The sequence below is a fragment of the Neocloeon triangulifer genome, unplaced genomic scaffold, assembly GCF_031216515.1.
Source record: "Neocloeon triangulifer isolate White Clay Creek 2 clone unplaced genomic scaffold, ASM3121651v1 ptg000014l, whole genome shotgun sequence".
Lineage (NCBI taxonomy): Eukaryota > Metazoa > Arthropoda > Insecta > Ephemeroptera > Baetidae > Neocloeon > Neocloeon triangulifer.
Window position 1 is genome coordinate 21,157,582 of NW_026775556.1, and position 27,294 is coordinate 21,184,875.

Sequence of the window (27,294 nt, forward strand, 5' to 3'; positions counted from 1 at the left end):
TTATTGGCTAATTTTATATAAAAAAAAAATTCACGTGATATATTTCTTTATATACAGACATTCTTAAAAGCCTATGAATATATTTTCATTTCTTTCATATTTTTTTTATTATTTTTTTTTTTTTTAATTCAAAAAGTTAAAAGTTTTAAAATAGAATGGATCAAAATCTCATTCACATTTTAAATTTTTTTTATAATTCAAGTAAAAATTTTTATTCCAATTTGAATTAATGCAAGTTTTTACATTGTCAAATAAAAGTCTTTGAGGCAATTTTAATAAAAATTTCCATTTTTTTTCTTTTGCTTTTTATTTAATTTATTGTATTTTTTCACAATGGTCGTCATTTATTTATTTTAGTTGAAAAATTATTACATTAAGAAAGGATTAACACTTTAAATTATTTAAATTTATTCAGTAATTTTCCTCTCAAGGATTGTGAATATTAATTGGAATCTAGCAACGATTTATATATTACTTTTAAAAAATTTAATTTTGTTTTTTACAAATTCCAAATTTAGGATTTTTCCTATTTGTAAATATTTTTAGGTATTTTCCGCTTGAAATAAAAGACCATTCTTTTTAAATTCTTTCTTTGCATACAATTTGTAATTAACAAAAAAAGCCAGCCTAATTCTCTTACGCCCAGCATCCGATTAGCTATTTCCGGAGAGAATTATTTGATTATGGCGCATTAACATACAAATTGGCTGCACATGCCGCGTGGGAATCGCGAAATCCAGCACACGCACTCACGCACAAAAGCAACTGAAAATCCAGCGGAATGCTCAGTGAACCGCGCTCAAATCGTTATTCACAAAATTTAATTCCATCATCAACGAGTCCAATCGTGTGGCGAGAGGGGCTAACAGCCCCACCCGGACCAGGGGGTTGTTTTGTGCTCATTGTGCAGATATTCGAAAATGCTGTCCGAGAGCGGCCTTTCAAACACACACACATTATGCGTTGGTCGGCGGGAGAGAGTCCAAAACTCATCCACTGCTGGTAATCCCTCTCTTTTGTACGGACACGCACATATCAAGGCTTTTTAATTCAATTTATCCTGCGATCCGTTTTTATTATTACGGACGAGCGAGTGCTGAGCGTCACTTGCTCTCTGTCCGGCACATGATTCGTGTACAGTAGTTTGACCCAGGGAGAGGTGAAATTGCGTTTTACCCTCATGTTTTATGATGACTAACCCACATTGGATTTAGGAATTTTCTTTACAAAATTTAATAAAGGATAACACGGAGATTGACAAATAGGGAATTAAATTAAGAGGCTGGAAGTTACATGATTTAAAAGGCCATAGTCCCCCCATAATTTCTCAGTGAGATTTAAAAAAATGTCTATGAACATGAAATTCACAAATAATAGAATAATATATGAATGTTATTGGAATAAATTTAAAAAAAATATTTAAGTTGGATGAAAATTTAACAGGCCATTTTTTTAGTTTCAAATGAATGTTTATTGGGTTGTTTTTGGTTTAAATCAAGAAAGTTATTGTTTACTATATGTTATGAAAGTTTCTTTTGATTTTTTGCTTTTATTTCCTCAATAGATCAACCACAATCAACAAGCAGTGCAGTTGAATACTGAAAATTCCCATGATTTTTAAATTTACAAATAAAACTATAAAATTAAGCTTTTGTATATCAGACGATATTCAATTTTTGGGGGTGGATCAGGTCTTTATCCTAAATAATATTCAGTTTTTTTTTTGTGCTATTTTTCTCCTTTTTTTAAATAGACCTCCTAAATCAAATTTGCATAGAATTTAATGAAAAAAGGATGCGAGATATATATACTAAACTGGCAGATATCATTTTATATAATATTTTATAGTAATCCTGAAACGCATCTTTTCCTCTTCTGCCTCGGAGGACCTCCCTTTCGCACACTCCATCCGCGAGTAGCAAAACCCGCTTTTTTTCGCCAATGATGGTTCCCAAAAGCCATTGAAACGCGTCCGCCTTGATGCGCTGCGTTTATATCTTTTCGCTCACACTTGACTTGCCCGCCGATATATAACATTTCTCGGCGAGATATAAGCCTCTCTGGGTTCTTTTTTTTTATTTTTCCGCCTCCTCTCGGTTTCGCCAAAAGCAGATCGATACAAGTGGAGGGACGGAATGAATTCGAGAGAGCTAGGAGAGCGAAAGTAACGCACTCATTATTTCAAAGAGAGAAATGTCAGTGGACGGCATTTTATGTTGTTCGAGGGATGTTTGTTGGCCGGCTGCCTTTTACGCAAGTGGACAAGCACCCCTGTGCGCGGAACAAGCGAGAACCAGGGGTGCAAAACTTAATGGGCCTCTCGCCAGCAGCCAGGACCTTCTAACACACCGGGGCTTCTCTTTGGCGCAAAATGCAATTAAACGTGCAGTCCGAAAGAAAAAGAAGACTTTGAAAATAAAAATGCTACTTTATTTCCTTTTCATCAAAACTTGAAACGTGGGTAACTTTTTTACTTCATTGTGGTAACTTACATTGCGTAGTCTTTAAATAAAAATTAATGGACAGAAAATAATATATTTTAATAAACAATATATTTCAAATATTTACTTGACCATAAAAATATACATTCAAAAAAAATAGTAATAAAAAACGACCATATAAAACAAGTCTCTAAATATCAAACAGTAACTTTTGTGTGAAATATTTCAACATGTTTTTTGCAAAGATCCTTTTGTTAGGAATAAATATCACTTATATGCCTCATTGTCAGTGTACAATAACTAACTTAATTTGGACCTAAATTTCGCAGTTAATTAAATGTGAGGATATTTGAATTTATTTTCCATTGCTCTCCATTCTTCAGTCAAAATTTATATCATATTTACGTAATAATTCCAACTCCGAATCACTGTAACGAGAAATACGAGGATCCTGAAATTTATTTTCATTTAACTGCACTGAAATAGAAGAATGGCATGATGTATTAAACAAAATATTTCAAAAAATAATAAATTTTGAAAGTAATATCAAATGTAAAAAATTTAAATGAACGGCACAAGCCGACAAGACTGACCTTTAAAAAATTAAAAATAAAATAAAGATTTGAATAATTGACTTAATGTAATAAATGTAAAAATGAATATAAATAATACTTTATTATAATTTATATTATGTTATTTACTTCTGTTAAAAGCTCTTAGAATTCAAAACATTCCGTTAAATAATTAAAACAACTTTATTGATCCTACATAATAATCTTTGAATCTGAACCATTGTTATCAGAGTATTGGATCATCAAGCAACAATAATGCACCATAGGCGGCGCGTTCTGGACCATATAAGCATGTCAGATGATGTCCCCGGCGATGATTACGCATCAAAGCGCGCCGCCGAAATCCATATAGCGTGCAGAGAGAAACGATAAATCTTATTGCATTGGACGAGCGTCATTGACGCACAAAGTGTAGAAGAGATTTTTACGATGTTGCGCTTCACAGGGCAATAAAAGAGAGAGATGCATGTTAATCGCGTGTGTGATTTATTTAAGGGACAATCAACGACCCCCTTCGGTCTCTTCTAGAGTTGATTGCCTGCGGAGAAACAAACGGAATAATTTATTTTTATATTTACAACCCCCGGACGGGATAAACAAAGTGAAAGAGTTGAGCATTTATATGAAAATTTAAATGTCAGGCGTAGATAAGGGAGAGAGACACGCGTATGGTCAACGAGGGTTGCGCGCCAAATGAATTCGTTCTGTGTGTAATTAAAGTCAAACAACTTGCGTGGATTTATTTATGAGCGCAAAAATGGAATTTCGACGCAGCTGTTGCGAGAGTGGCGTGCCGATTGGGGCCGAAAGGGGGCGAAACCCGTTTTTGATTGTCTTTGGACGTTGCCATTTATTAAGTTGGTGCGCGCGCGTGAGAGCAGAAAAGGGACCGCCGATGAGTCTCTGCGAAATATATACATTTGCTTCGCTTGAATGACTCACTCGCATTTGCTTGCAAATGGGTACGTCTGTTCTCCCCTTGTTTTGCATGTAATGTGTTCGTTACTCTCAAGCAGTTCATTTGATGAAACAAAATCAATGATTTTATTCATTCCTCGTAATTCTCAAATATAAATGAAACTGGTAATTAGAGAAATTAATAATATCAAAAATAAATATTTAAAATAATTTAAGGTTTAATGTTACTTAAAATATCATAATTCTACAAATATTTTGACAAAAACTAGCTTTAGTGAAATAATATTGAATATTTATCCAGCAGAAAGAAAAAATCAGGGCTTAATAAAAAATTTGTTAATTTTGTAGGTTAACATTCTTTTTTTCGTTTTTTTTTCTTCTCCGAAATATCAAAACCAAAAAATTTATTTACAAATTTTATCTGTTTTTGTATATTGTCATTTTCAAAACTCCTGTTTTATGGCGTAACTCGTCAAGAGGATGCCGCACTTTGCTAATGAAAGTGAAGTGCTAGGCAATCCGCTTAACGCCGATGCTCGCGGGTTGCATAATTCCCGAATACTCGGTCGTAAAGTTTTGCTGGTAACATGGAAATTACTCGGCCCCTCTTCTTTCTGCTTTTTTATTAGGCAAGCAGTGCGCCGAGTCGGGTGGCCGCGCGCGAGCTTTTACAAGAGCATAAATGTGCATATTTCATTTTGCGGTTCGCGTGGCAAATAAAGGGATTGGCGCGAGATGAGGTTGGACGGGAAAAGCGGCGGCTGCGCTTCATTATGCGCTTTTCATTTTACGCCCCGGCATTAAGAATTTCATCATCGCGGCACTGAAATTTCATATTTTGAATCGCGGCCGTAAAACCGGGCGACCCTGTGATGTTTTTCCTTTTTATATTTGCCGCGCTGTTTTACGACCCCGGCATATATTACATCCGCGATGGCATTTTGCACAAATATGCAAATGCCGCCGGCCACTAAACGAGACAATGCTGCAAATAATATGCTGCATTCTTCCCTTCCGAAGGGGTTCAATTGCAGTTTGATCGAGCCGTATTTGCATACCGTGATTGCAAAAGTCGATTTCAATTCGCAGCTATAACGAGAGCTGCACTCGAGACTTTTTCCTCCTTGAGCTGCATGCAATTTCTCGCTTGATGCAATTGTGCAAATTGAAGGCGTCATATTCAGCGTCTCTCACTCAGGACAAGTGCGTCTTGAGTATGTCATTATTCCTACGACGAGTAATAAAAACGATTTCCTAGAGATTCACTTATTGAAAAATCACGCTTTAAAATGAGTCTCCAGTAGACTTGACAAATTTAAAATGTAAATCTTAATTGAATATGTCATTAAAAATTAATTTACGCTGCAGAAATTCAAATTCACTGCAAACTTTCAAAAATACTTTGGTTCATAATGTATTGTTAACGGCTTATCATTAGTTAGCAAATTCATAACTAAATACAATCTACGATTTTATTTATCTCAATTAAATAGCTTCATTTTTATGCCAAGAATTCACAAGGGTCCCTTTAAACAATGTCAATTATAACTTGAATTAAATATATGTAACAAAAAATTGTTTTTTAGACACTAATTTCCAGAGATTTTAACTATGTATTAATAATGTTCATATTATAAGATTTACTTTTTATACATTAAAACTAGTTGATATTATAAGCTTTATTGAACATAATTTAATGTTTCAAGACAATCGAATGAGTCAAAATTTTGTATTTTTTTTCTATCCCAATTAATTTTTTAATTAAATATACTTAAATAAACTAACAAAATTTATACATATTGTAAATTTTTAGTCATAATCTATAACGGGATTTCAATTTTTCCACAAGTCAAACGAAGTTATTAAGATTCCCTTACATTGCTAAAAATAAAATCGTCAAAATCCATGAACTTTGCTGACACTGCGACTGCACTAAAAACGTATAAGTCTAAAAGACTCTCTTAATGTGCCACTTTTCAGGTCACCTCCGCATCCCCGCCAACGGTGACATTCGCGAGAAACTTTTTTCCCTCCAGCAGAATCCTTTTCTGTCCCAGACACTCTTTATCATTCGTTTGCAAAGAAGCTTGCTGATCGATTTTTATTGGCCATTATTCTCTCTCAACTTACAGACTGATGCAAAAGTAATAAAATTCCTCCTATTCCCTGAACATAACTGACAAGAAAGAAAGGCTTCCAATCTATATTCCTCCTCAGTCCCTGCTTTGGAGAGAATTTTCAAAATAATTCCCTTTTAATCCATACGGTCGTGATCATTACATTAAGACCGAATTTTCGGACCAGCCTTTTGTATAATGAACTTATTATAGGCCAATAAATATGCATTAAACATCTTAATAAGCCACTTTATTACGGTGCTAATCCCTCCGGCGAGCAGCGATGGTGATATTCCGATCAATACGCTGCACGTTATTCAGTAGAATGTCGCACCGGGATTATTACAACTATTATTACACAGGCCTCTGCACCGAAGCTCTGTGCGCGTTTATTCAGCGCCCTGCCATATTTAATGGCGGCGTTGATGCCCTGCTTATGCTCTCTCGGGTACGAAACAAAACAACCGTTATTATGAATGAGTCCCTCGCAATTATTTTTTATCGCCAGCTCTTCGCCACGGCGCGCTCTGCAATATCATCTCCGTTTTATTTATACAAAAGAAGAAAATTTTCTCATTTGGCGCCGCGTGCGCGAAACAAGAAAAGTGGCAAAGCTGAAACTTCTTCCACTTTTCGGTGCCAAATTTTTCACGCCAGACGCATTTTTAACAGAAAACTTCTCTTTTCACACGCTGCCCTCTTTTTCCTCTCTCTCGCTTGTATAATAAAAAAAACCCCCGCCGGTATAAATCAAGAGCGGCTGCACGCAGCCCTAAATGGGCATATTTCGGGGCCAGGGGTTATGATTTATGCGTCTCCCGCAGCCCTCGACTTGCATTTTTTACTAAAAAAAAGTTTTGTCTCGCGCCTGCATTTGCCTTAATCCCCGACCGAGCGCGACGGAAACGCGAAGCGCGTGCGAGACGCTAGGCAATAAAAATTTAGCCTGGTTTCGTGGTGAAATAATAAAAAGCGGGGGGTGACAAAGGCCGTTGGAGGACCTTGCTGCCTTGAGAAAAAGAGCACTAAAATTAAATGGCGCGAACCCTAAGTCGGGTTTTATTATTTTAATTGCGACAGCACACACACCTGCACTTTATTATACAAAGGCGGCGAACGCCGCATTTTCACATGGCCGGGCTTTCCTTTCACTGCGCTTCACACCTTAAGCTCCGTAGTTTGCATTCTCAGGACTAATTGAAGCAAAGGAATTTTAAGAAAATAAGAGTGCTCTAAAGTGTTTCAACTTATGCGCTGAAACTCTTGAAGTCTTTAAATAGAATAAATAATAATTAGTTCATCTTGAGTGGGAAATGAAATTAAATTCATTTAGTTTTGTATTCGAATTTCACGATCGACGGTTGATTCATGGTGATTTAAATATGTTAGCTTTTCCTCGATGGGTTTTTTGTCAGTTGTTTATTGTTTATGAAAATAAAAATATCCTGGCTCTATTGTTTTTCATAAACAATAAACAACTCACAAAACCCATCGATGGAAAACTGACTTTAAATTCAAATCACCATGAATTAAATATTAGTAAAAAAAAAATTAATTTTAAACCCTAGTGGCCACAAGTGTATAGTTATTTGCCAAGACGTTTATTGACAGACCAAGAATTTATATAAATGGAATACTCATGAAGCTGATCAAAATAATATTGAGAACCTAAAAAAAAATCCCCACTTAAGTTACTTCATCCGACTTCTAAGAAAATTTTCAGAAAATAAAATTGGCTCTTTTTTCATATTTATCAGTTTTTAATTGACAGCATGTCAACATTTCAAGGCTTTACAGACATAATGAGATCAAGGAAAATATTTTAAGGCAAAATAAAAATGAACTGCTTGATTTATTAAATATAACAAGCTAACGCACCAATCACGATTTTTATAAAATAGAAAAATAACCTTTTAAAATGGAAGGTCCTGGAATAATATTCATTCATTTATTTCTTATTGTGAAAAGCTTCTAAAAAAATTATTAATTTTATCCTTTACAGCTCGACACGCTGGAGTAACGTTAATTAGAGGCATCTTCAATGAAAATAAACAAATTTTACACAAGTTAAAATTCCCATTATTTTTTAATATTCTTTCCAGAGACACTAACTGCTTGAGAGAGTTGAGAGTGATTAATTAGTGCCCTAAATACAAATTTAAATGCAAAAGTTTAAACTTTTATTTCATAAGTCCCTTCTTAAAACCTAATTAATTTTCCAAGAAGCAAATTTTTCAATTATAATTCCAATTACAAGTTGAAGTTTTGGTTCAGAAAAAAATTTGTCTCACTTTCTGAATAAATAAATCTCATTTCTCTTTAAAAAATATTACAATTAAAGCGATGCAAACGTTGATGCTAAACTAGAAAAAAAATAAAAAGAAACAAATAAAAATATTTATTTCTGTGTTGTTTATTTTTGAGCAGCGCTTTTGAATTTGATAAAAAAAGTGGTTACGTTTGAACGAAATTTGTTAGTGACCACTCTCTATGCAAATATTTGCTCGTTGAATCAAAAGAGAGCGAACTCCCCTATGCCATATTCTAATAGGCAAGAAAAAGGGGTCTGTCTGCACTGCAAACAATACCTATTCAGGTCTTGTGTGTTCCGAAAATGCATTAAATAAATATCAAAGTAACTCCCATTCTCGTTTTACCTCTCGGGTTTGCTGCAGGAGTCGCAAAATTCGGCGTCATCAACTCGTCGGTGACGCGCACCGCCAGCAGCAAACAGCAAAAACTTTCCCAATTACTCTCGCATTCGGCTAAAAGGGGGTGCAAACAGGCTCCCTTGGAAGTGGGGCTTTTGATGTCTGCAGCGGTTTCGAATTTGTTTGCACTCGGATCGAAAGTATAACAAGCCAGAAAGATACAATGCGGATCAGCAGCTTGAAAAGAAGCCCCCGGCCGCGACTTTAATAAAAATATAAAATATTACACACAATATATATGTTTTGAGAAACGTGTACGCACTTTGCAGATAATGAGAGAGGGATGCCTGTATACAAATTTATAATAATAATACGAAACGGAGCGAGATGCGCCGTTTTTTGCCGCAGCAGCTTTTTAATTCCGGCTCACCGTGTTTTTTCTTCTCCTGTGCTCCGCCGAGCCTTTTCTTTGTTAACCCCTGTTGCCGTTTAATTCTCATGGCGGTGGAGAGCAGCGTGTAATTACAATTCCAGTATCAAGAGCAGCTTCCCTTTTCATTCCTCGCTTTCTTTTCTCTTCTCCTCCCGAAGCATATAAAATGTGCGTGCGATGGGGGTCTGTGCATGTTTCTTATGTATTTTTTATGCCGTCTCCCCGTGGGCCGCAGCCATCAAAACTGATTTTTATCATACACACCTAACCTGGCAAGAGGAGAGAGAGAAAGATGCACCCGGCAACACTACACACCGCCGTCTGACCAAAATCCGCCTCCGAAATAAATTGCCGGCCAGACAATGAAACGAGCTGGCTGCTCTTTATCTCTCGTGTGTATGTGGTCGGACAACAGCTTTTTGTTATTTTTCGGCCCCCGCCAGATAAAGCGTTTCTCTAACAGAAAAGCTGAAAGCGGCCTCTCTCTCTCCTGATGGAAATCTTTCTACCGACGTCTCAATTAATCTGCCCTTTTTGGTATGAAAAGCAGGAATTCTAGTTTTTTCATTCCCGCCGCCGGCAGCGCGTCTCTTCTCTCTCGTGTGGGAACGTGCACGTGACATTCAGTATGTGTGTGCAAGGAAGGGAAAACTCCGCATCCAAAGAGGCAAACGAAAGATAAGCATTTCCGACTATGAGCGCACAAAAGAGAACGGCCTTTTCAAGTGGATAGTTAAACTGTATTTTCCGGTATATTTTCTCTGCCAACTTTTAAAACTATGTCAATGAACCCACAAAGCAGAGGAATTCCAAAGGTTATTCTGACATTTTAAAAAGCTTAAGAATAACTTATTCCTGGAACTGGCCTTATTTTTTAAAAAGTAATAATTTATTTTATAATTAAGCCAATTAAGGATCATTGCCAGCATTATTAACGATAAAGAAAGGCGATGTATGCAATTTCTGTACATGCATGTCCAGCAGGTTGCTTCACTCTAAAAATGTGAAGAAAAAAGTTTTTTTGCTTCAAATTTCCTAATCCAAAAGCAACGTAATACTAAATCCACTTTTTTTTATAACGAAATGCAAATTTAATTTTTTGCCTGCTTTAAAATAAATTCATCAAGTGAGAGAAGCGGGTGGCGCAGATCTCTCTCGTAAATCACCAGCTGCTTGGGAGAAGACGACGTGCAAAACGGCTCGAATTTGGCGACAGGCGAAGAGGAAAGGCTCTCCTCGAGTGTGATTTTGAGTGCGTGGCATCTGGAAGGGCTCCATCTCTGGCTGCCACTCGCTTATTTCTGCCCCAAATTTGATTTATCTCCTTTTAATCCGCACGCTGTAATAAATTAAAGGATGTGCCGCTGACAGGTTTGCTCCTCGACGGCCGGCTGTCTGCGTTCCCGAAAGAAATCGTGGAAAAAATGCAGACGCTATATATGAGATGCAAAGCATCAAATAAACCCAGCCGCGCTCTGTATGAAATTTTTATGCGGCCGTCTATAAAAGTAAATCGATGCCAGCACATAAGCCGCCGCGTCGAGAGCAGTTCCATAAATTTCTCATTCAAAGTATATGTGAGGCTGCATGAAAAATTCAATGCTTCAATAAGATGACTCGCTGTGTGTGTGGGTGCGATGTAAGCAAAGCTGTGCGTTTTCTCTTCGTCGATATTCCATAAATATTTCCGAGGCAGCTTTTTGTGCTTTTCTCTCTTGCGCGATCGGTGCTGCAGCTTTTAAGTCGCACGCTGCCGCCAGCAAATAAAGTTTTCCTTTTTCGCGGAAATGAGATTGAAAAGGAGAAAGCCGAGATGTTTCCAGAAAGCAGGAAAGGTTTGCTTGAGATGAAAATGCATCTTGATGAATATTGAATATTTTATACGTTGAAATGTTTTCATTTAAAAGATATATTTTATTATACACTATAAGAAGAATTCCACACAATGTCAATTTTGATCACAATGTATGAAATTCGTATTAAATAATCCTACTAAATCTATTTTTTAAGTTTTGAATATCACCTCTGTGATTGTTGATATACTGGTATTATTTAGGCTGGTTTCACCTTTTTAATTCATACAAATAATTAAATAATTATAGAAAGCTATTTAAAGAGCAGGTTTATTGATAGCGAGGTTGAAATAGTTTGAATAATAAAATTTGTTTAATTATTAACAAATTTTTTACACTGTTGGTGTTGGAAGCAATTGCTCATCACCTTATTTTATAATAAAATAATTTAATTAATTTTACTATATTAAAACATTTTTTTTTATTATTATAATTATTATATGTCAAATGCGTCAGTTTTGATTTAACTATTAACTTTGACTCTTCCTGCCATTTTTATTATTTCAATTTGCCAAAATTATTTTTCCCCCACAATCAATATTCACTCCATTTCTTTATCAAAAGTGACAGAACACGTGAAAATGTGGTGAGAATTCTCACCCCGCATGGAAGTGTAAGAAAAAAAATACTGGATCAGCGTTTTTGCCCCGAAAGGAAAGGGTCAGTCTCTTCCTAAAAGGAAAATCTAGTGATTTCTCATGTAAAGCATGGAAGCGAAAATAGCCATCTCCTGGCTCAGCTCTCGATGTGTCTCGTCTCCTTTTCCCACAAAAATCCGAAGAAAAAACTCCCTTTTTCCACCCTTTCTTCCCGAATCCGGGGGAAAGAAAGTGATAATGCTGCGTCCGTTCTTTCTCTCCGAGGCCAAAACCTCCACTTCCTTCCGCCGTAACAGTTCTTTCCGATTTTTTCTCTCTCTTGCAGCTCGAGTGCCGCCGAAGCATAAATTCATCCGAACACACACACAAGGGAAGAAGTACAGCAGGGACGTGTGTTGGCGGCGAGATATACATGACGTCACCAACTGCCGAGGGTTGGTATTGCTCGTGCCGATATATTTATTCCCCCAATGCCCATTTAATTTCACACTCCTTTTCATTATTGCGCCACTCTTTGTTATGTTAATCAGACACATGCACGTTTCGGCCCTCGTTTGGAAAAACCTTTTAGATCCCTGCACCGCTCGTTTCCATGTAAATTTAATGGCGGGCAATTAGGAAGGAGTTTTACCCGTCGGCGCTCACACTTGGGTGATTGCGAATAGAAATCGACTCAAAATGCACTTTAGCGAAGCTTAGGACGTTTAAGGAAAATTTACAATTATGCTCTCCCATTCAAGAGAGAAAGAAGCAGGTCAAATTGGAGTTTTAAAGTGAAATTAGACTTTTATAAATTCGTACATATTATTTGGAACAGGTTCTCTTTAAAAGAAGTTTAAAAAAATTTACTGTTAATTTATCTTTTAAATTAAATAGTTTGCCATTTTTTTTTTTAATTTTATTACAAATTTATTTGGATTCTTTTTTATTTAAATTGATAGTTAAATAAATATTCACCGTCTGAGTGCTACAGCTGATATGAAATTACAAACGTTAAAGTTTTGATGAGGTAATTCAAAGTTATATTAGTTTTTAAACTGTATTGTTTTTAATTCCAGACAGGAAAATTCATGATAAATTTGCAAAGCTAAGAATTTAATTAAAACTACCCTTATAACGCATGTTTAATATATACTTCTGAGTGTCGTAGGGCTCTAATAAGTAGTTACACAGTGACACAAACTGCACTCTCTAACATGTTTTCTACAAATAATGGCCGTGTACTGGTGTGTAATTCATTAGACATCATGCCTTATTATTCCGTTCAGTTCGAATATGCAAATGGCAGAAGCACATTCGTGTTTCGCTCTGGTCTGGCTGCTGCACAATGGACCTGGTAATTGCGCTCAAGGGGTTGCCCCGCCGGTCTGTATTATTCCGATGGCCCCGAACTTCAACAACTCTATTTTTCGAACAGGCTGTAAATCACGACTTGCCGAGATAATATTTATATCTCTTGCTGCGTTTCTTCATTTTTTAAATCTCACATCAGCAGACAGAAAGGAAGGAAATTTCATTTTACTCCGCGAGTTCAAAATAAAAAGAGAGAAAAGGTTATTAATTTTGGTGCGAGCTGCGAAAAGGGCAATAAATCACGGCTTGGGATTTATGAAGCGAGCGGCAATCGCTCATTAATTTCTTATCGTGTGCGTCTGCCCGTGCTAATGATGTGCATCTCACTCGCTCGCTCGCGATGATCGCTTCCTAGTCCACTTATCAGCAACACAACTCGTCGTCGCTCTCTTTCTCGCCGAGGGATTATAAAGCAGCGCGATGATAAATGAACGGTTGCAGCACGCCAGCCTCTTTTCTTCTTTCTCTCTAGCTTTATAAATAAGAATAAGAAAAAGACACGAGAATATAAGGCTGGGGCACGAGAGTAATCACGTAATTAGACGAGCGCAGCAGCAGCGACCCCTCCTATGCGCTTTATTGCTCCAATTTGAGAGGCATTTCATTTTGCCCCGGCTCTCCTCTCATAAAATATTACGAACGCCCGTCGATAAATGCATAAATGGAAGTAGCTTGTAAATAAACGACTTTGGCGGTTACGATTCAGTAGTGTGTATGCGGATGCGGACACAACCCATCGGCTTATAAGAGATAATAAAGGCATCAGCAACCAAAATGCGGAGCAGCTCTCCGAGTTTCAATGCACTTCCAATTAAAATAAATTAAATTGATAATTATATGATAAAATATTTTTTCCTATGAATAATTTTATAATAATGAATGATCTTTATGAATACACTAATTTTAAAAAGTGAAAATTTTATATAAGTAATGAATGAAAATATTTTTAAGAGGTTTTTACGTGGATTTACTGAAACTGTGCGAGAAACACGGCTTAAGGAATGGAATACTAACCAAAGTTTTGACATTTAATTGAGAAATTAATCTTTAAAATGGCTCAAAAATTAATATATTTTTGAGTCACAAAAAATCCAAAATTCAATTATAAAATTTAGGATAAACAGAGCAACATAAGGATCGAGATTTTGCCCAATTCCAGGGCTCATCAAGTCATCAGCAGACCTGAATGTTTCGACTGCCCCTCGCACTCACGAACCAAGACTGCGGCAGCTGTGTAGAGTGAGGGGTTTTCTGAGTTTTAATTGAATTTTCGTTTTTTTGTGACCATTTGAGCCATTTTAAAGATTAATTTCGCAATTAAAAGTCAAAATTTTGGTTTGTATTCCATTCTTTAAAGCCAAGAGTGTCTCGCACTTCAGTAAATCTATGTAAAAACCTCATAAAAATTAACCCCTGAAACTGCTTTACACTTAACAACAAAAACAAAACAAGTCACTTCTCTACTTTAATTAGAACAGAAAAAACACACGCACACTAACAATTATCTAATTGTGAGAACAAAAATATTATTTAGCTTCTTCAAAATGTTTGTAAAATTTATGCCTTTAAAAAACTTTTTAACTGATTTATTTTTATTTGAAAATGATTTTATTTTAATGGAATATTTTATTTTATTACGTTATTTAAAAAAAAATTATGTTCTGCATTTTAATTTGCTGGGGTATAATTGTTTTATTTTTAAATCAATATAAGATGACCTACTTCAACCAATTATTGCATTAGCTCTGTGGTCAGCACAATTCTCTCCAGGCACCCTTCATCAGAAATATTTTTTATTTTGAATATTTTCATTTTAATTAATAAAAATAATAATAATATTAAGTTCGCTGATCAAAACTTTCTCTTTTAAATTCATTGTGATATCAATATAATTGGATATTGATATCACGATGAATTATTTCGATCTCCTCAAAAAAGGAGAAAATAATTATTTAAAGACTTCTTATTGTTATAGTCAAATCAAGTCCTCACAACAATGGAAAAAGATTTTTTGATTTTAGGAAAACAAATTGGAAATTTTAATCACAATTGTTGTAAAGACTTTTGACTACGCCAAGAAGGTTTCCTTAAAAAAAATAGGAGCTAAAACAGTTTAAACGGGAGAAATTGATGAGAAGAAAAAAATTAAAATTTTAAACAATAAGCCCGTATGCCGTATTAAGAAATCAATCCTTCAGAGCACTTTTAAGTCCCCTTATCCCTTAATTATGAAGAGTGGAAACTCTCAACAAATTACAAAAGGGTGATTGGCCTAATCAAAATATAAAACGACCAATAAAACCTTTGGAAACGACAAACAAACCGTTTAATTTTTCTTTTATCCCCGAGATAAGGTTACGACTGTGGAGCGCGCACGCCGGCCGGCCGTAAATTTTAATTAAGCGCCGCTCCATTTGAGGCAATAACGCTCGCGTTTATGATTTCCAAACTCAATTCGGGCGCAATTACATCGAGCGACACTGCAGCACAAAGAGTCCGTTTGACGCGCGCATGTAATTAAAATCCTCAGCTCTAAAATGCAGCTCGGGCACTTATCAGCAGCGAACGGAATTGGATTCAAGAGCCACTTATACTTCTTCTTTGTCGTTTCCTTGGTGCCCTCTTTCGTTTATGACGCTCTCTCGCTGGCCTGTTTTGTTCCTTGCCGAGGAGGGAACGCTTTAAAATTTAATTAGCGGCGCGGTAATGAAAAATTCTACCCGCCTATAGACGCAGTGGCGCAACAAAGTTAATGAAATTACGCCCGTTCAAGTGGAGAGAGCAACGCATTCTCGTCTCATTTACCGCCGCGCGCGCGTCTACCTCCATCTACGGCCGACGTTTTCGCAACCTTGTTAGTCAATTATAGCTGCAGCTTTGTTCAATTAGACCCAAACATCATTAGGGCCAATGGTGTAAACGAGACATTAGCAGCAAAAAATGCCTAATTTGCAAGGCCTTATTTTATTTTATTTTTAAAGACTGCAGTCAAAATACATTTTAATGGTCCCTACCTCCAAAGGTAATTTGAATGAATTAAAAAATTTTTTAATTACTATAGCTCATTAAAAACATATTATTTTTTTTATCTTTACAATTCTCGGCTAATAAGACTTCTATAAATTAAAAGGAAGAATGAATTTATAGGAAATTAAATCATTTATTTTGAAGGTAATGTGGAATTTGTGGTTGAATAAAACTTCAAAAGAACTATATTTTTTTTCATTTAAAAAAATGGGAAATTAAAGATTGCAATGATAAATTGAAAAGCCAAATATTATTTAAAAAATACAATTTTTCAATTATTTTTCTCAAATATTTATACAGCTTTAAGATTTTTTTATTTATGTTCTCATATTTCTTTATAAACTTCCCGTGTGTTACTTGATGCTATCCACTTAATGAAGTTTAAGTGAAGTTGAAGACATGGAGCTGAGATGCTATACTATTACAAATTTTGTTTTTAATTGATGAATAAATCAATTTATAGTAGTGGGAAGATTCCCTGGTGCAGAAAGGATGGCACCTGCTGAGCCAAAGTTTTGAACAAAATTGCTTATGTTGTTCAAAGTCAAAGTTTTCGGGTAAAAAATGACTATTTCTCTCCTCGAAATTTGGATATTTGACTCTCCTGCTCTGTAATTTGATAGCCAACTTTCAAGTCTTATTCAAGTTTTATATTACAAAGAAAGTTGAGGCTTGTTATTCCTTGTTAGATAAATAAAGCCAATTTGAGAAATTAAACTGGCTGCTACTCTCAATAAGTAAAAGTTTTTATTATCATATTTTTGTAAAGTTTTACAAAACAAAGAAAGTCGGTAGGTTACTTCAAAAAATCTAAATCAGTGGTAAATATCCAGCTCCGCAATTCTCTCAATTTCTTTTCACAAGTAAAATTATATAAGACTTTATTCATATTAAAAACCCTGCTTTAGTATGACTGCACCAGAAAATTTTTTGCTTGAAATTATTTAGATTCTTAAATTTGAATCTAATTAAGGACAGTGGATATTGGCAGAGGTTATAAATATTTTCTTTCGTCACAAATATTTATATTTTTTGATCAATTTTTCAAAACTAATTTGGAAATTATTAAATGATTTATGAATTGCATTCATCCGTAGAAAGTTACAAACCACAAAATTAAAGAAAAATATCTTGTGTTGGAAAAACACTAAATTAGCCCGAAGTTAATTTTAACTTTTGCGGGCAGCGACCAATTAAAACGAGCATAAATTCCGCCGGGGCAGAAAAAGGCTTCTTGTTCTTTTCCGTGAAAAAGCATCTGGCTAACGTCGGGTTTCGCTGCTTTGTAATTTCATTTTGGTTTTAAAGCCGGCTTCTCGCTCTCTCTCTTGCGCGAATATTGGATTAAGCCATTGTGCAGCCGGCGCGCTCTTCCACTCTTGCTCTTCTTCTGCGGCTCTCAAGACAATAAATATTATCCGGCCAACGCGCGCGCATTAAACATACACATACATATACTAGGCAGCATTGCAAGTGCCGGAGATTTGTGCTGCGGCACAGTCTACTTTACATATACATAAAACACACACAGGGAGCTCTCTCGCCCACCAGCAGCACCAGACACCCTTAAGTATGCTACATACACACATTGTGCGCGAGCGGGTGTTATTATTATTTGGGAGGTGCGCTCGGCGGCGGCGGCAGGCGCGTTTACACGCCAAGGGTTTCATATTTCAACGTGGTGTCGCACACGCCGTACACCAAAAACAACAGCCTTGACTCACGGCCGGAACACTGATTTTAATCAGCTTTTGCAATTTGAGAATTATTCTCCAGCCCAACCTATCAACTAAATCTAACAGTTTTAATTGAGTGCGAGCTTGAAGTGAAATTCGTGCATTTTGTAAGCGTGTAGAGTTTTAAGATTTATGTCTAAATTCTGCTTTTTGTTTGATCCGTTAAATCTTTCATCAAAAACTAATAAATAAAAAAAAAATTGTTTTGCTGGTGTTGCGACGCATTGCTTAGAGAAAATTTAAAACAAAAATAAAATTTCAAACAGTTTAAACAAAGATTATTACATAAATGATAAAAAGGTATTTAAGTTATAATTTAATTTTAAAATATTTTTTTTTAAATTCAATATAATTTAATTTATTATTAAGAATATTAATAAAATATATTTAAAAACTTCATATTTTAGAATATATTATTAATATTTTTAGTTGTTAATATTTTAAATTTGCAGAATGTTCAATACTCAATAATCCTCAGCGATGCGCAAATACATTTGAATTTTGAATACTTACTTACCCACTTATATTCATTCATCTTAATTGTAAATGGAATTGATTGAATTTCGAATAAATGAGAAATTATATTGACTAAACACTATAATAGTATGTGTCTGAGATTAAACACCACGAATTTAATGAAAGTTGGTTGGAACAGTATCATAAAAATTTACTTCTTTGCAAATTTCCATTACAAACCAACAAAATTTCTCCAGGTATGTTAAAAGGGAGTGTACAATTCAAAATTCAATTTTGCCTTTTTATCTCATCGCCAGTGTAAAAGTCGAACATGGCGTAAGTTTTAAATGTCGATACTTATATCTGCAAAAATTTAGCAAAATTTTTTGAAGTTCTGTGGTATTCTATGATAGTACAAATTTGTCAATAAATTTAAATTTAAATTTTGATTGCTCTTTTTTTCTACAGAAATGTCCCAAAAAATATCAAAGTAATAAAAACGTATACATACAATTATAAAATAATACATATACTATAGTTATTTGCTGTTAGTTTGTTTAAAGATCGAATTATATTTTGTGAATTATAGATTTTTTAATATCTAAATTAGGAATTGGTGCAGTGATTGCATTGATTCGAAACTAAAATTTAAATTAATAATTTATATTCACCCTAAAAGAGCCTCTGCAAGTCAAAATTTTCCTACTTTCAGAGAGACAATTTGAAGTTACATAAACTTGTAGTGTTGAGGAATCAAGTACAAGTTGAGAAGATAATAGCTTGAATAAAAAAAAGAAACACGGAAAACGAACATTAAGTAAGACAAAACACGCTCAGGCGGCGTGAAAGCGCGTCCCCCGCGCCTCCGCAAGAGGAGTTTGGAGCCGGAAAGCGTGCGCCGGCGAAGGGTGCAAGAAAAATCACCGGGGCGAGTGTCAGAAAGTGGCGGCGGCGGCGCTTGCTTTTCTTTCTGTCACGCGAAAACACTTAGTAACGATTACCATGCAGGAAGAAATACTCACTTTGAACGAAGGCCGCGAGAAGAATGATTAAACAGGCGATCCAGCGAGACATGATCACGTCCGAGGAGTTCTTTGACGCACGCAACACTTGTTCTTTCGAGTCACACACACCTGCGCGACTCCTTCTTTCCGATCATTTTTTTTTCGCAGCAGTATTGTCTGTCTTAAGCCATTCGACACGCGAAGGGAGAGAGAAAGATCGTGACTGTTCGGCACGGAAAAGGAGAAGCTCTCGGCACCCCGGCGGTTCGAGAGAGACTGACTGACTGGCCGAGGGTCGCTGCCGCTGCCGCCGCCGCCGCTTCTTGACGCTCGCAGTGCGCATAAACACATACGCCAGGCAGACGCTCCCCCTGTCTCCTCTCCCATTGCATCCCGTTTGATATCGACGAGTTTTTATGCTTTCTATTCCAGTGAACTTTCGAATTTGATCTTTACTCACAATCATGCATTATAATTTATAATATAAATGTATATCATTTTGTACCTAAATGTTAAGATTATATTTTAGCTTTTTTTGTGTGTGCGAGACGTAGGTTGTCGGTTGTCCAAATAATGCAGAATAAACAAATAAATGTTATTGAGAATTTAAGTTTGCAATTTTTAAACAAATTTATTATTAAATAGTCGGCTTAAAAATTATTAGTTTAAATTTATATTATGTAAATTTATATAATATTTCTATTATTTATAATTAAATTTTAAATTACTTTTAACGTCTATTATGTTTCAGAATAGGGATAACCCGGATAACAATTATTCAATATCTTTAGATATGTTTCAAGTTTGATATTTTATTTTATTTCTCTCAATCATAGTTGTTTAGTATAGAAATAGAAAAAAACTGAATTCCACATCTTGGATTGGTAGTAGCTGTTTGATTTATATTAAAAAATTTCTTCATTATATGATAATTAAGAAAAAAGATAATAAAACCCAACAAAATTGTGGGGAAAATTCATCACAGAGGACACTTGTGAACACCAAAAAGGCTAAATTTGTAGTTATCGATATTGACATGGCTCATTTTGATTATAAACGTTTCACAGACATTTTAATCGCAACAAGAAATCTTAGGATTTATAAAAGAAGCAGACCATAGGACGCCTTTAAGAATCACATGTTGTCATTTCAATATTTCCTCATTTTTCCAACATGGTTAAGCCAGACTAACATTATTTATAATTAATCCACCTGGAGTGTTAATTTTTAATTAATACTAACTTTTGTTAATTAGTCATTACTAATGTGATCAGAAACCCGGAAAGAAGTTGGAAAAAAAAGAGAAGCATAAAAAATCCCCCCTCCCACACCTTATTTTATTGTATAATATCTTATCCGTACTTGTTATAGAATAAACGATAATTATTAAAAATTGAATTCCATTTTCACACATGTATAAATTGAAAGAAGGTGAAAACTGGATAAAATTATTGTTTTTAAGTACGTAACCTTTGTATTACGCTGCTATAATTAAAAAAAACTCAAAATCAGATTTACTGAAGGTTTAAAAAAATATTAAATATGAAATTATAAAATTAATATAATGTGTCGATGACTGTCATTAGAGTCAAGTTGCCTAGACTTAATTTCTCTTTTACAAAAAATAATTATACATTATCCAAATAGTTTTTAGTGTCGGTGTGTGTGTTTCTGTTCTAATTAGAAAAAAATAAACCAAATTTTAATGTTAACAATCAGTTAACTGCAAATAATTTTACAACTTGCTGTATTTCAAATTTTACAATTATTTTAAACGGTTTATAATTAAAAATTGGTAGAAAATGAACCCTCTCAGTATTTATTTTTATTATTTGCACTTATTGCGTTAGAAATACAGCGGCCATAAATCTGTTGCAAGATTTCAAGGGTTCGACAGAAGAGGTTCTCCTTGTCACCTTGTTAATATGAAAAATTGTCGGTGTTTCGCCAGCGGCCACTGCGAAGTGTGTCCTCTCAGCGACAAACATAGCGCAGAAATCCTCGCGTGATTTGTGGCCACACGCGCATAAATCAGTGCTCTGTATGCGAAATGGTCCAAATCCGGGCCCTCTTTCGCTCTCCTAATCCCCACGCGTTCCCGTTTGCAAACATTTCGGGGGCACGTGGCGCGTCCGTCTCTTATTGCAACCAGGGGTCGATATCATTGCAGGCGGTTTAATGCAATCGAGATGCGAGTGGTTTGATGGGACTCGACGCCGTTCGCGTTTTTCGCGGGGGTTGGAAATGAAGAACGCGCGCGCGGGTGCTGCACGCGCTCAGTGAACAAATATGTACACTGAACTTCATTAGCGCCACTTCTGTTATTTATGAGAGACGAGAGGCGTTTGCACGACATTTTAAACTAAGCTCCTCATGCATAAATAATAATAAATTATAGTTATTTAGAGCAAACGTGAAAAAATTAACAAAAAAAACTTCAAACTCATAAAAAATGTTGTCACTCAAATATTTTTTTCCAATTGTTATTAAAAAAAAATGCTAGCAAAAATCAAATAGAAAAACCATCAAATAAAAAATGATAATACCATAAATTTGATTTTTTTTTTCAAATTTAAGAGAAAATGGAATATTTTTCCAAGATGTGGTTTCCTGTAGAAAAAATCAGGTTTTCAGCAATTTCAGATTCAAAAGCTCTATACATAATTAATGTTAAGAAGTTATTAGTTTTAACTTACAATTTGTCAAATATAATAAATTTTTTAAACAAAATATGTTTTTACTTTTAATCTGTTTTTAATTTATTGCCATTTATTTATTGATATAATAATACATTATAATATTAAAACATGCATTTATTTGTTAACTCTTGTTAGAATTAAAGCACAAGTTGCAAGTAAAATATTGTATTTATTTTTATTATTTTTTTTTTAAATTTATTGGCTTTCCATGTCTTCCTTTATATATTTTTCATCAAGATATTCTTTGTTCCTTTTCTAATTGAATTTTTAGACACGAAATCTATGATCCATTATGAATCTCCTCATTAATAAAATTATGACTTTCACCAAACGAAAATTAAAAGCAGATAGAGTAGAAATGTCTCTCCTGCGCGCACAATTTCTTCCAAGACATTTTTTCAAGCTTTTCGGGGGTGCGAGCAAGTGAGAAACAAACTTTGTCAGCGCAGATAGTTTCCAGCTGCCGCTCTCTTTTCCTCGTCTCTATAATAAGCTTCGAGCGTGCGGCGGTGCTGGTTAAGCCGGTGGCAAATGATTAAGTTAATTGATCTAGTGGGGCGTGAAAAAGTGGCAAACGGGCCACGATTAATGCGCCCAGGAAATTGTAAGCAGCGTCGCCTGCCAAAATTCTGAAAAAAAAAAATGGTGGGCCCCTCTTGCTTGGTGCTAATAAAAGATAAAATTCAGAGAGAGATGATTAAGTGGCGAACGGACCACACTGGCTGCTGCCTCGTGTGTTTTGTTTGTTTAGAACAGCAGCTAAGTGAGTGTGACTCACAGATTCCGCCAACGAGTTTATGCCGCTCACATTTTGTGTGGCATAGGAAAGCAACCGAAAAACAAACAAAGCGTTTCTTTGAGCACCGGCGAAAGTTTGTTTTGGACCCTTTCTTGCCAAAACACACAAAATCTGCAGAGATGCTGCTGGGCTGGATGTGAATTATTAAATTTGTGAACCAATCCGCAAAATAAAACCAGATTTCGGCATAAAAAGGAGAAACGTGGATTTTTTAAAGAGACTGTTGATAGAAATTTATTTTTAGAAAAGTAACTTTAAAAAAGATTTTAAGTAAACGACTTTGTTTGGACTTTTTCTATTTTAAATTCTGAAAATTCGCTTTTTTTTTCGGATAATTTAAAAAAAATCACATTTATTTTTTACCCTCCTTATTACTTTTGGTTTTTGCATACTTCAATTCCTTTGTGAGACAATTCCAATTTAAAATAATGATGCAAATTTTTTTTTATCCATAAATTTCACTATTTACTTGTTAATTCACGAGCAGAGTAGTCAATTTGAATTCAATGGAGCTGAACGAATTCTCCGATCTCGACGTTGTTCAATATTTTTTGCAGGGAAATGAACCACACGTTGCCGTTTTTCAATCAATCGACAACAATACAAAACACTTTATATTGCTCTTTGTTCTCGCAACAAGTTGTAAAACAACAGCATAATATGGACGTGACAAAAACAAGGTTTCGCCACCTTTTTTGCTCATCCTTCAAAATCAAGTTTGCTTTTGCATGAAAACTTGTAATTTCGTCAAAATTCGCACACAAACGCAGACACTTAAAAATAAGGAAAAAACACTGAATCAGATGAACAGAAAAAAATAAGCAATAACAATTTCTGTTGAACAGAAATTTTGTTCCTTATTTTTTACATTTTATAGTGAATGAAGTGATTTTTTTGTTTGTTAATTAAACATGTCTCTATAAAACAATTAATTTGTGCTTTCAAAGTTTTTAATCATTGGTGACTGAACAAATTTTGTCTTTAACTTATATGACCTTTGGCCTTACTCAATATATTATTATTATTCGGAGTTTATTGGAAATAATGAAGTTTAGTGTATCAACCACAAGCACAATTGCGTTACCCATACACTAAATATTAACTCTTAAATACCATTATAGTTTCTCTACACAGCAGTATACATAAAAAGAAATTTAAGCTTAATTTTTGTTCAAAAAGATTATAAATTGGTCAAAATGTTCAGCAAATTTCAGTTTTTTCGTTCTTTAAAATTACATTTTAATAAAAATATTTAAAAATAAAATTTGTTGTAAATATTGAAAAATAATAATTATATTTGTAAAAAAAATATAATTATTGTGAATAAAATAAATTGTAAAATTTATATTAATTTTAAAAAGTATAAAAAATCTTATGTCTAGATTTCGTGTGTAAAATTGGAGACCTGCACACAAGATTAACTCATTCCACGTAGCTTCACTCGGGTTGCAGCGACCAAAGCCCGGAGCGTTTTGGCCGGCACCAATCTAAATTTATAGCCGGAGAATTCGGAGCTCGCCGCCGTCGGCCGGTCCAGCAGCTCTGTTTGTTTTCCCAGCAGCGAGTGAGATCTCCCTCGCTTACCTGCTCGTCGACGGCGCAGGTATAAAATAACGGACGGAAAATTCAGCACGAATGTGTATATTTGTCCACAGAGAAGCTATTGACGGAAGGAACGGAATTGCCGCCGAGAATGTCGCTTTTTACCCGCGAGTAAAATAAATATCAGAGAGGCGCCTTTAATGAATGAGAGCCCAAATTCCCGACCGCCGAATTCCTGCCTCCGACTCCTTTTTTTTTAATTCGACAATCGAAAAAGCCGTAAGAAAATAAAGTAAAAAAGGAGCGGAGCCAAAATTAGGGTGTGAGGGATGTGACTGCAGCTATTTTTATTGTCTCTGTTTTATTGCTCACTTTCTTCTTTCGTCTCGCGGTGTCTTCGCTTTTATTTTTTTTTCCGCCCGCCTGCATGTGCCTTATCTATTTAATCTGCCGCAAGACGACGACGACGTGTCTGGTCTGCAGAGTTTATCAGGGCTGCAGAATTGGAGACAATTGTGTGACTTGCATCTCGGACGAAAAGTAAAGGGAGCGACCCTGCACGTTCGGCCTGACTTGCACTTTGTCCGCGGATTTGGCTGCACCGCTAATGCTCTACGAGATTAGGACGTCGACGAGGACTACGTTGAAAGCTAAAATGCGCAAATGAGAGTGAATGATCGCGAAAGAAGAGAGAGGATTAGCATTGATCGGTCCAAAGGCCTTTCTCCCCCAATACCCAGAGTGCAATTTATTAATGAGATCGGCATTGTATTATTCTCAATCTCATAATTATTTTTTTTTTAAATTTAGCTAGATAAATTGAAACATGAACCTGGAAAATACGCCAAAAAATTTTTTGTAGACTAATATAATTGTTATCTTTACAAACGTGCATGAAGGCAATATTATTTTTTTAATAATTTAAACATAAAAATTTATGTCATCTTCTAAAAATGAATTGGTTTATATATTTTTCACACAAAAATGTTACATCAAGAATTCAAAATTTTAAAATAAATGTAAATATTCATAATGCATTAAATTAATTTTAAAATTTTTATAATAATACAAAAAAGAGAAAGCAAGTAAAATAGTATAACTTTAATTACTATTACTTAAATTACTAACTTATAATTACATAGAAGGCTGTTATTTCAAACTTTTCAAACAGAACTTTTGAATTTTACACCAACAGTAAAAAAAAGTTAGTTTTAATTTTAACAAAGAAATACACGATGGAATATTTTGTAACATGACAATATTTTGTTTTCAATAAATTTTCTTATTAAATTTAATCCTCAATTGAATGTGCTTTGAACAACATTTTTCAATGGAAGAATGCAAAGATGAAAATTTAACTGTAATAAAGCTAATTTTGAAAAATAAAATGAAGTTAGTTGATGAAATTTAAATTTGCTGTTTCTGTATATTTCCAACATCGAAACTCCCTTACCGAATATTCCGCACATGAATAAAATAAACGTCAATGACCCTACCTAGTGGACAGAGCGGGAAAGTCTCGATAATGGACAACGCAAGTTGGAAACTTTCTTTCCTAAAAGTTCACATCGTTTATTTGTTCCTTTTTTCCGTTCGCTCGCGACCGGAACTTTTTATTGAAAAAGCAAAATAGTCCATTCCAGTTAACTTCTTTCGCACTTTGGCAACGGAGACTGCAGAGCAAGAAGAGAGAGAAAGGTTCGTTTTCCACCCGACAATGGCGGAGGAGAGACGGGGAGAATAAAAAACAGTGCAAAGTTGGGGACATCGCGTCGGGCCGATATTAGAACAAGATCGTCGGACGACGAGCGAGAATATAAGGAGAGAAACAGCGGAGCCCGTAATAGCGGCACATGCTCCCCATTTATTACGGCTGCACGCACCTCCAGCTCGACGGCCATTAAAGGGAATTTTCACCCCCGAGAAGGCGTCCGGATAAATAGGGGCTGCGGAATATTCATCTCTAGGCACGATATGAGCCACTCAAAATGCAAATTGGGCGTGCAGTTTAATATTTTGACCACTAAGTTAAACGGAGCGCTGGGATCAATAAGGCGCGAGCATGTGCAGACGCACCCCCGAACGCGGCACCCCCCGAAGAGCGCCAGTTGATCGCACGCCTCCGCCACCGGCGGGTCTGCATACTTCCCCGACTTTCGCGCGATGCTGCACTAGTGAGGATTCTCGGATGCAACCGTCGCGGCACTAAAGACCGTGCAGATAAAAGAAGCAGAAAAAAGGGACACTTTTCTTATTCCCGGCAGTTTCCCCGGGGAAGATATCGCGTGTAATCATGTGTTCGCCCACGTCGCTCATCTTTTCGGCGCTGCTCCTCGCCAACTTCGTCCAACGTGAGTACAAAAACAGACTCCCAGATTGAAAACCAAAATTTATTCAGATTAATCTTGATTTCTTTTGTTTAAATTTTATCATATATTAGAAAAAAACTCAATCAATGAGGCTAATTTTTTTTTTAAATATTATATAATGATGAAAGAAATACTTTATTATAAATTGGTTAAATGCTTAATTTTTTTGCCAGACGAAGTAGGTTAAAATCTGAAATATTGTTGGAAAATTTGATTCATGGCTTCCGATTAAACGTTGGTATGATCCCTTTGACCTTTAATAATCATTTAAAGTGACCTTTTTATTGACTTGGGAGTCCAAAATTCAATACCATAAAAACTCCTAGAACCGATTTTAGTCAAATAAGTCCAAAATTAGTCTTTACTTTATCCACCCCACTTGAGTCAAATCTATTAAGCAGTTGATTCATATCTTGCTTTTGTTATTAGTAATTTCTTAATTATTTATGATTCTTCTTTGAAACGAAACTGCTGAAAAAATTAAAATTACTTTCAAAAGTAAAAAATAAATAAAAATCGTTCGGAAGGAAATATATTGAATTGTTTAAAAAAAGGCACTACCACTTCTCTCATCACACCAGTTAAAACCCGGCTTTGTGCATCCGCTCTATTTGGTTGAATTAGTGGTTTTTCGCACCCGCTATATAAGTACTGATTCAGTAGCCATGACAGTGCTAGCCTATTCCAATGAGCTAGATTTAATTAAAAATTATTTTGAAGAAATA

General features: G+C 35.2%; 2 protein-coding genes across 2 annotated transcripts in view; one reads left to right on the forward strand and one right to left on the reverse strand.

The window, feature by feature from the left end:
* LOC132200378 (hemicentin-2-like) overlaps positions 1–19,423 on the reverse strand; it is a 121,029-nt gene extending 101,606 nt beyond the window's left edge. The window contains exon 1 of the mRNA XM_059625803.1: positions 19,179–19,423. Within this exon, the coding sequence (XP_059481786.1) occupies positions 19,179–19,230 (52 nt within the window). The 5' untranslated portion in view covers positions 19,231–19,423. The remainder of the gene's footprint in view (positions 1–19,178) is intronic.
* A 6,908-nt stretch (positions 19,424–26,331) lies between these two features.
* The window catches only part of LOC132200377 (contactin-2-like), a 78,375-nt gene continuing 77,412 nt past the window's right edge, over positions 26,332–27,294 (forward strand). The window contains exon 1 of the mRNA XM_059625801.1: positions 26,332–26,551. Coding sequence (XP_059481784.1) covers positions 26,494–26,551 — 58 coding nt within the window. The 5' untranslated portion in view covers positions 26,332–26,493. The remainder of the gene's footprint in view (positions 26,552–27,294) is intronic.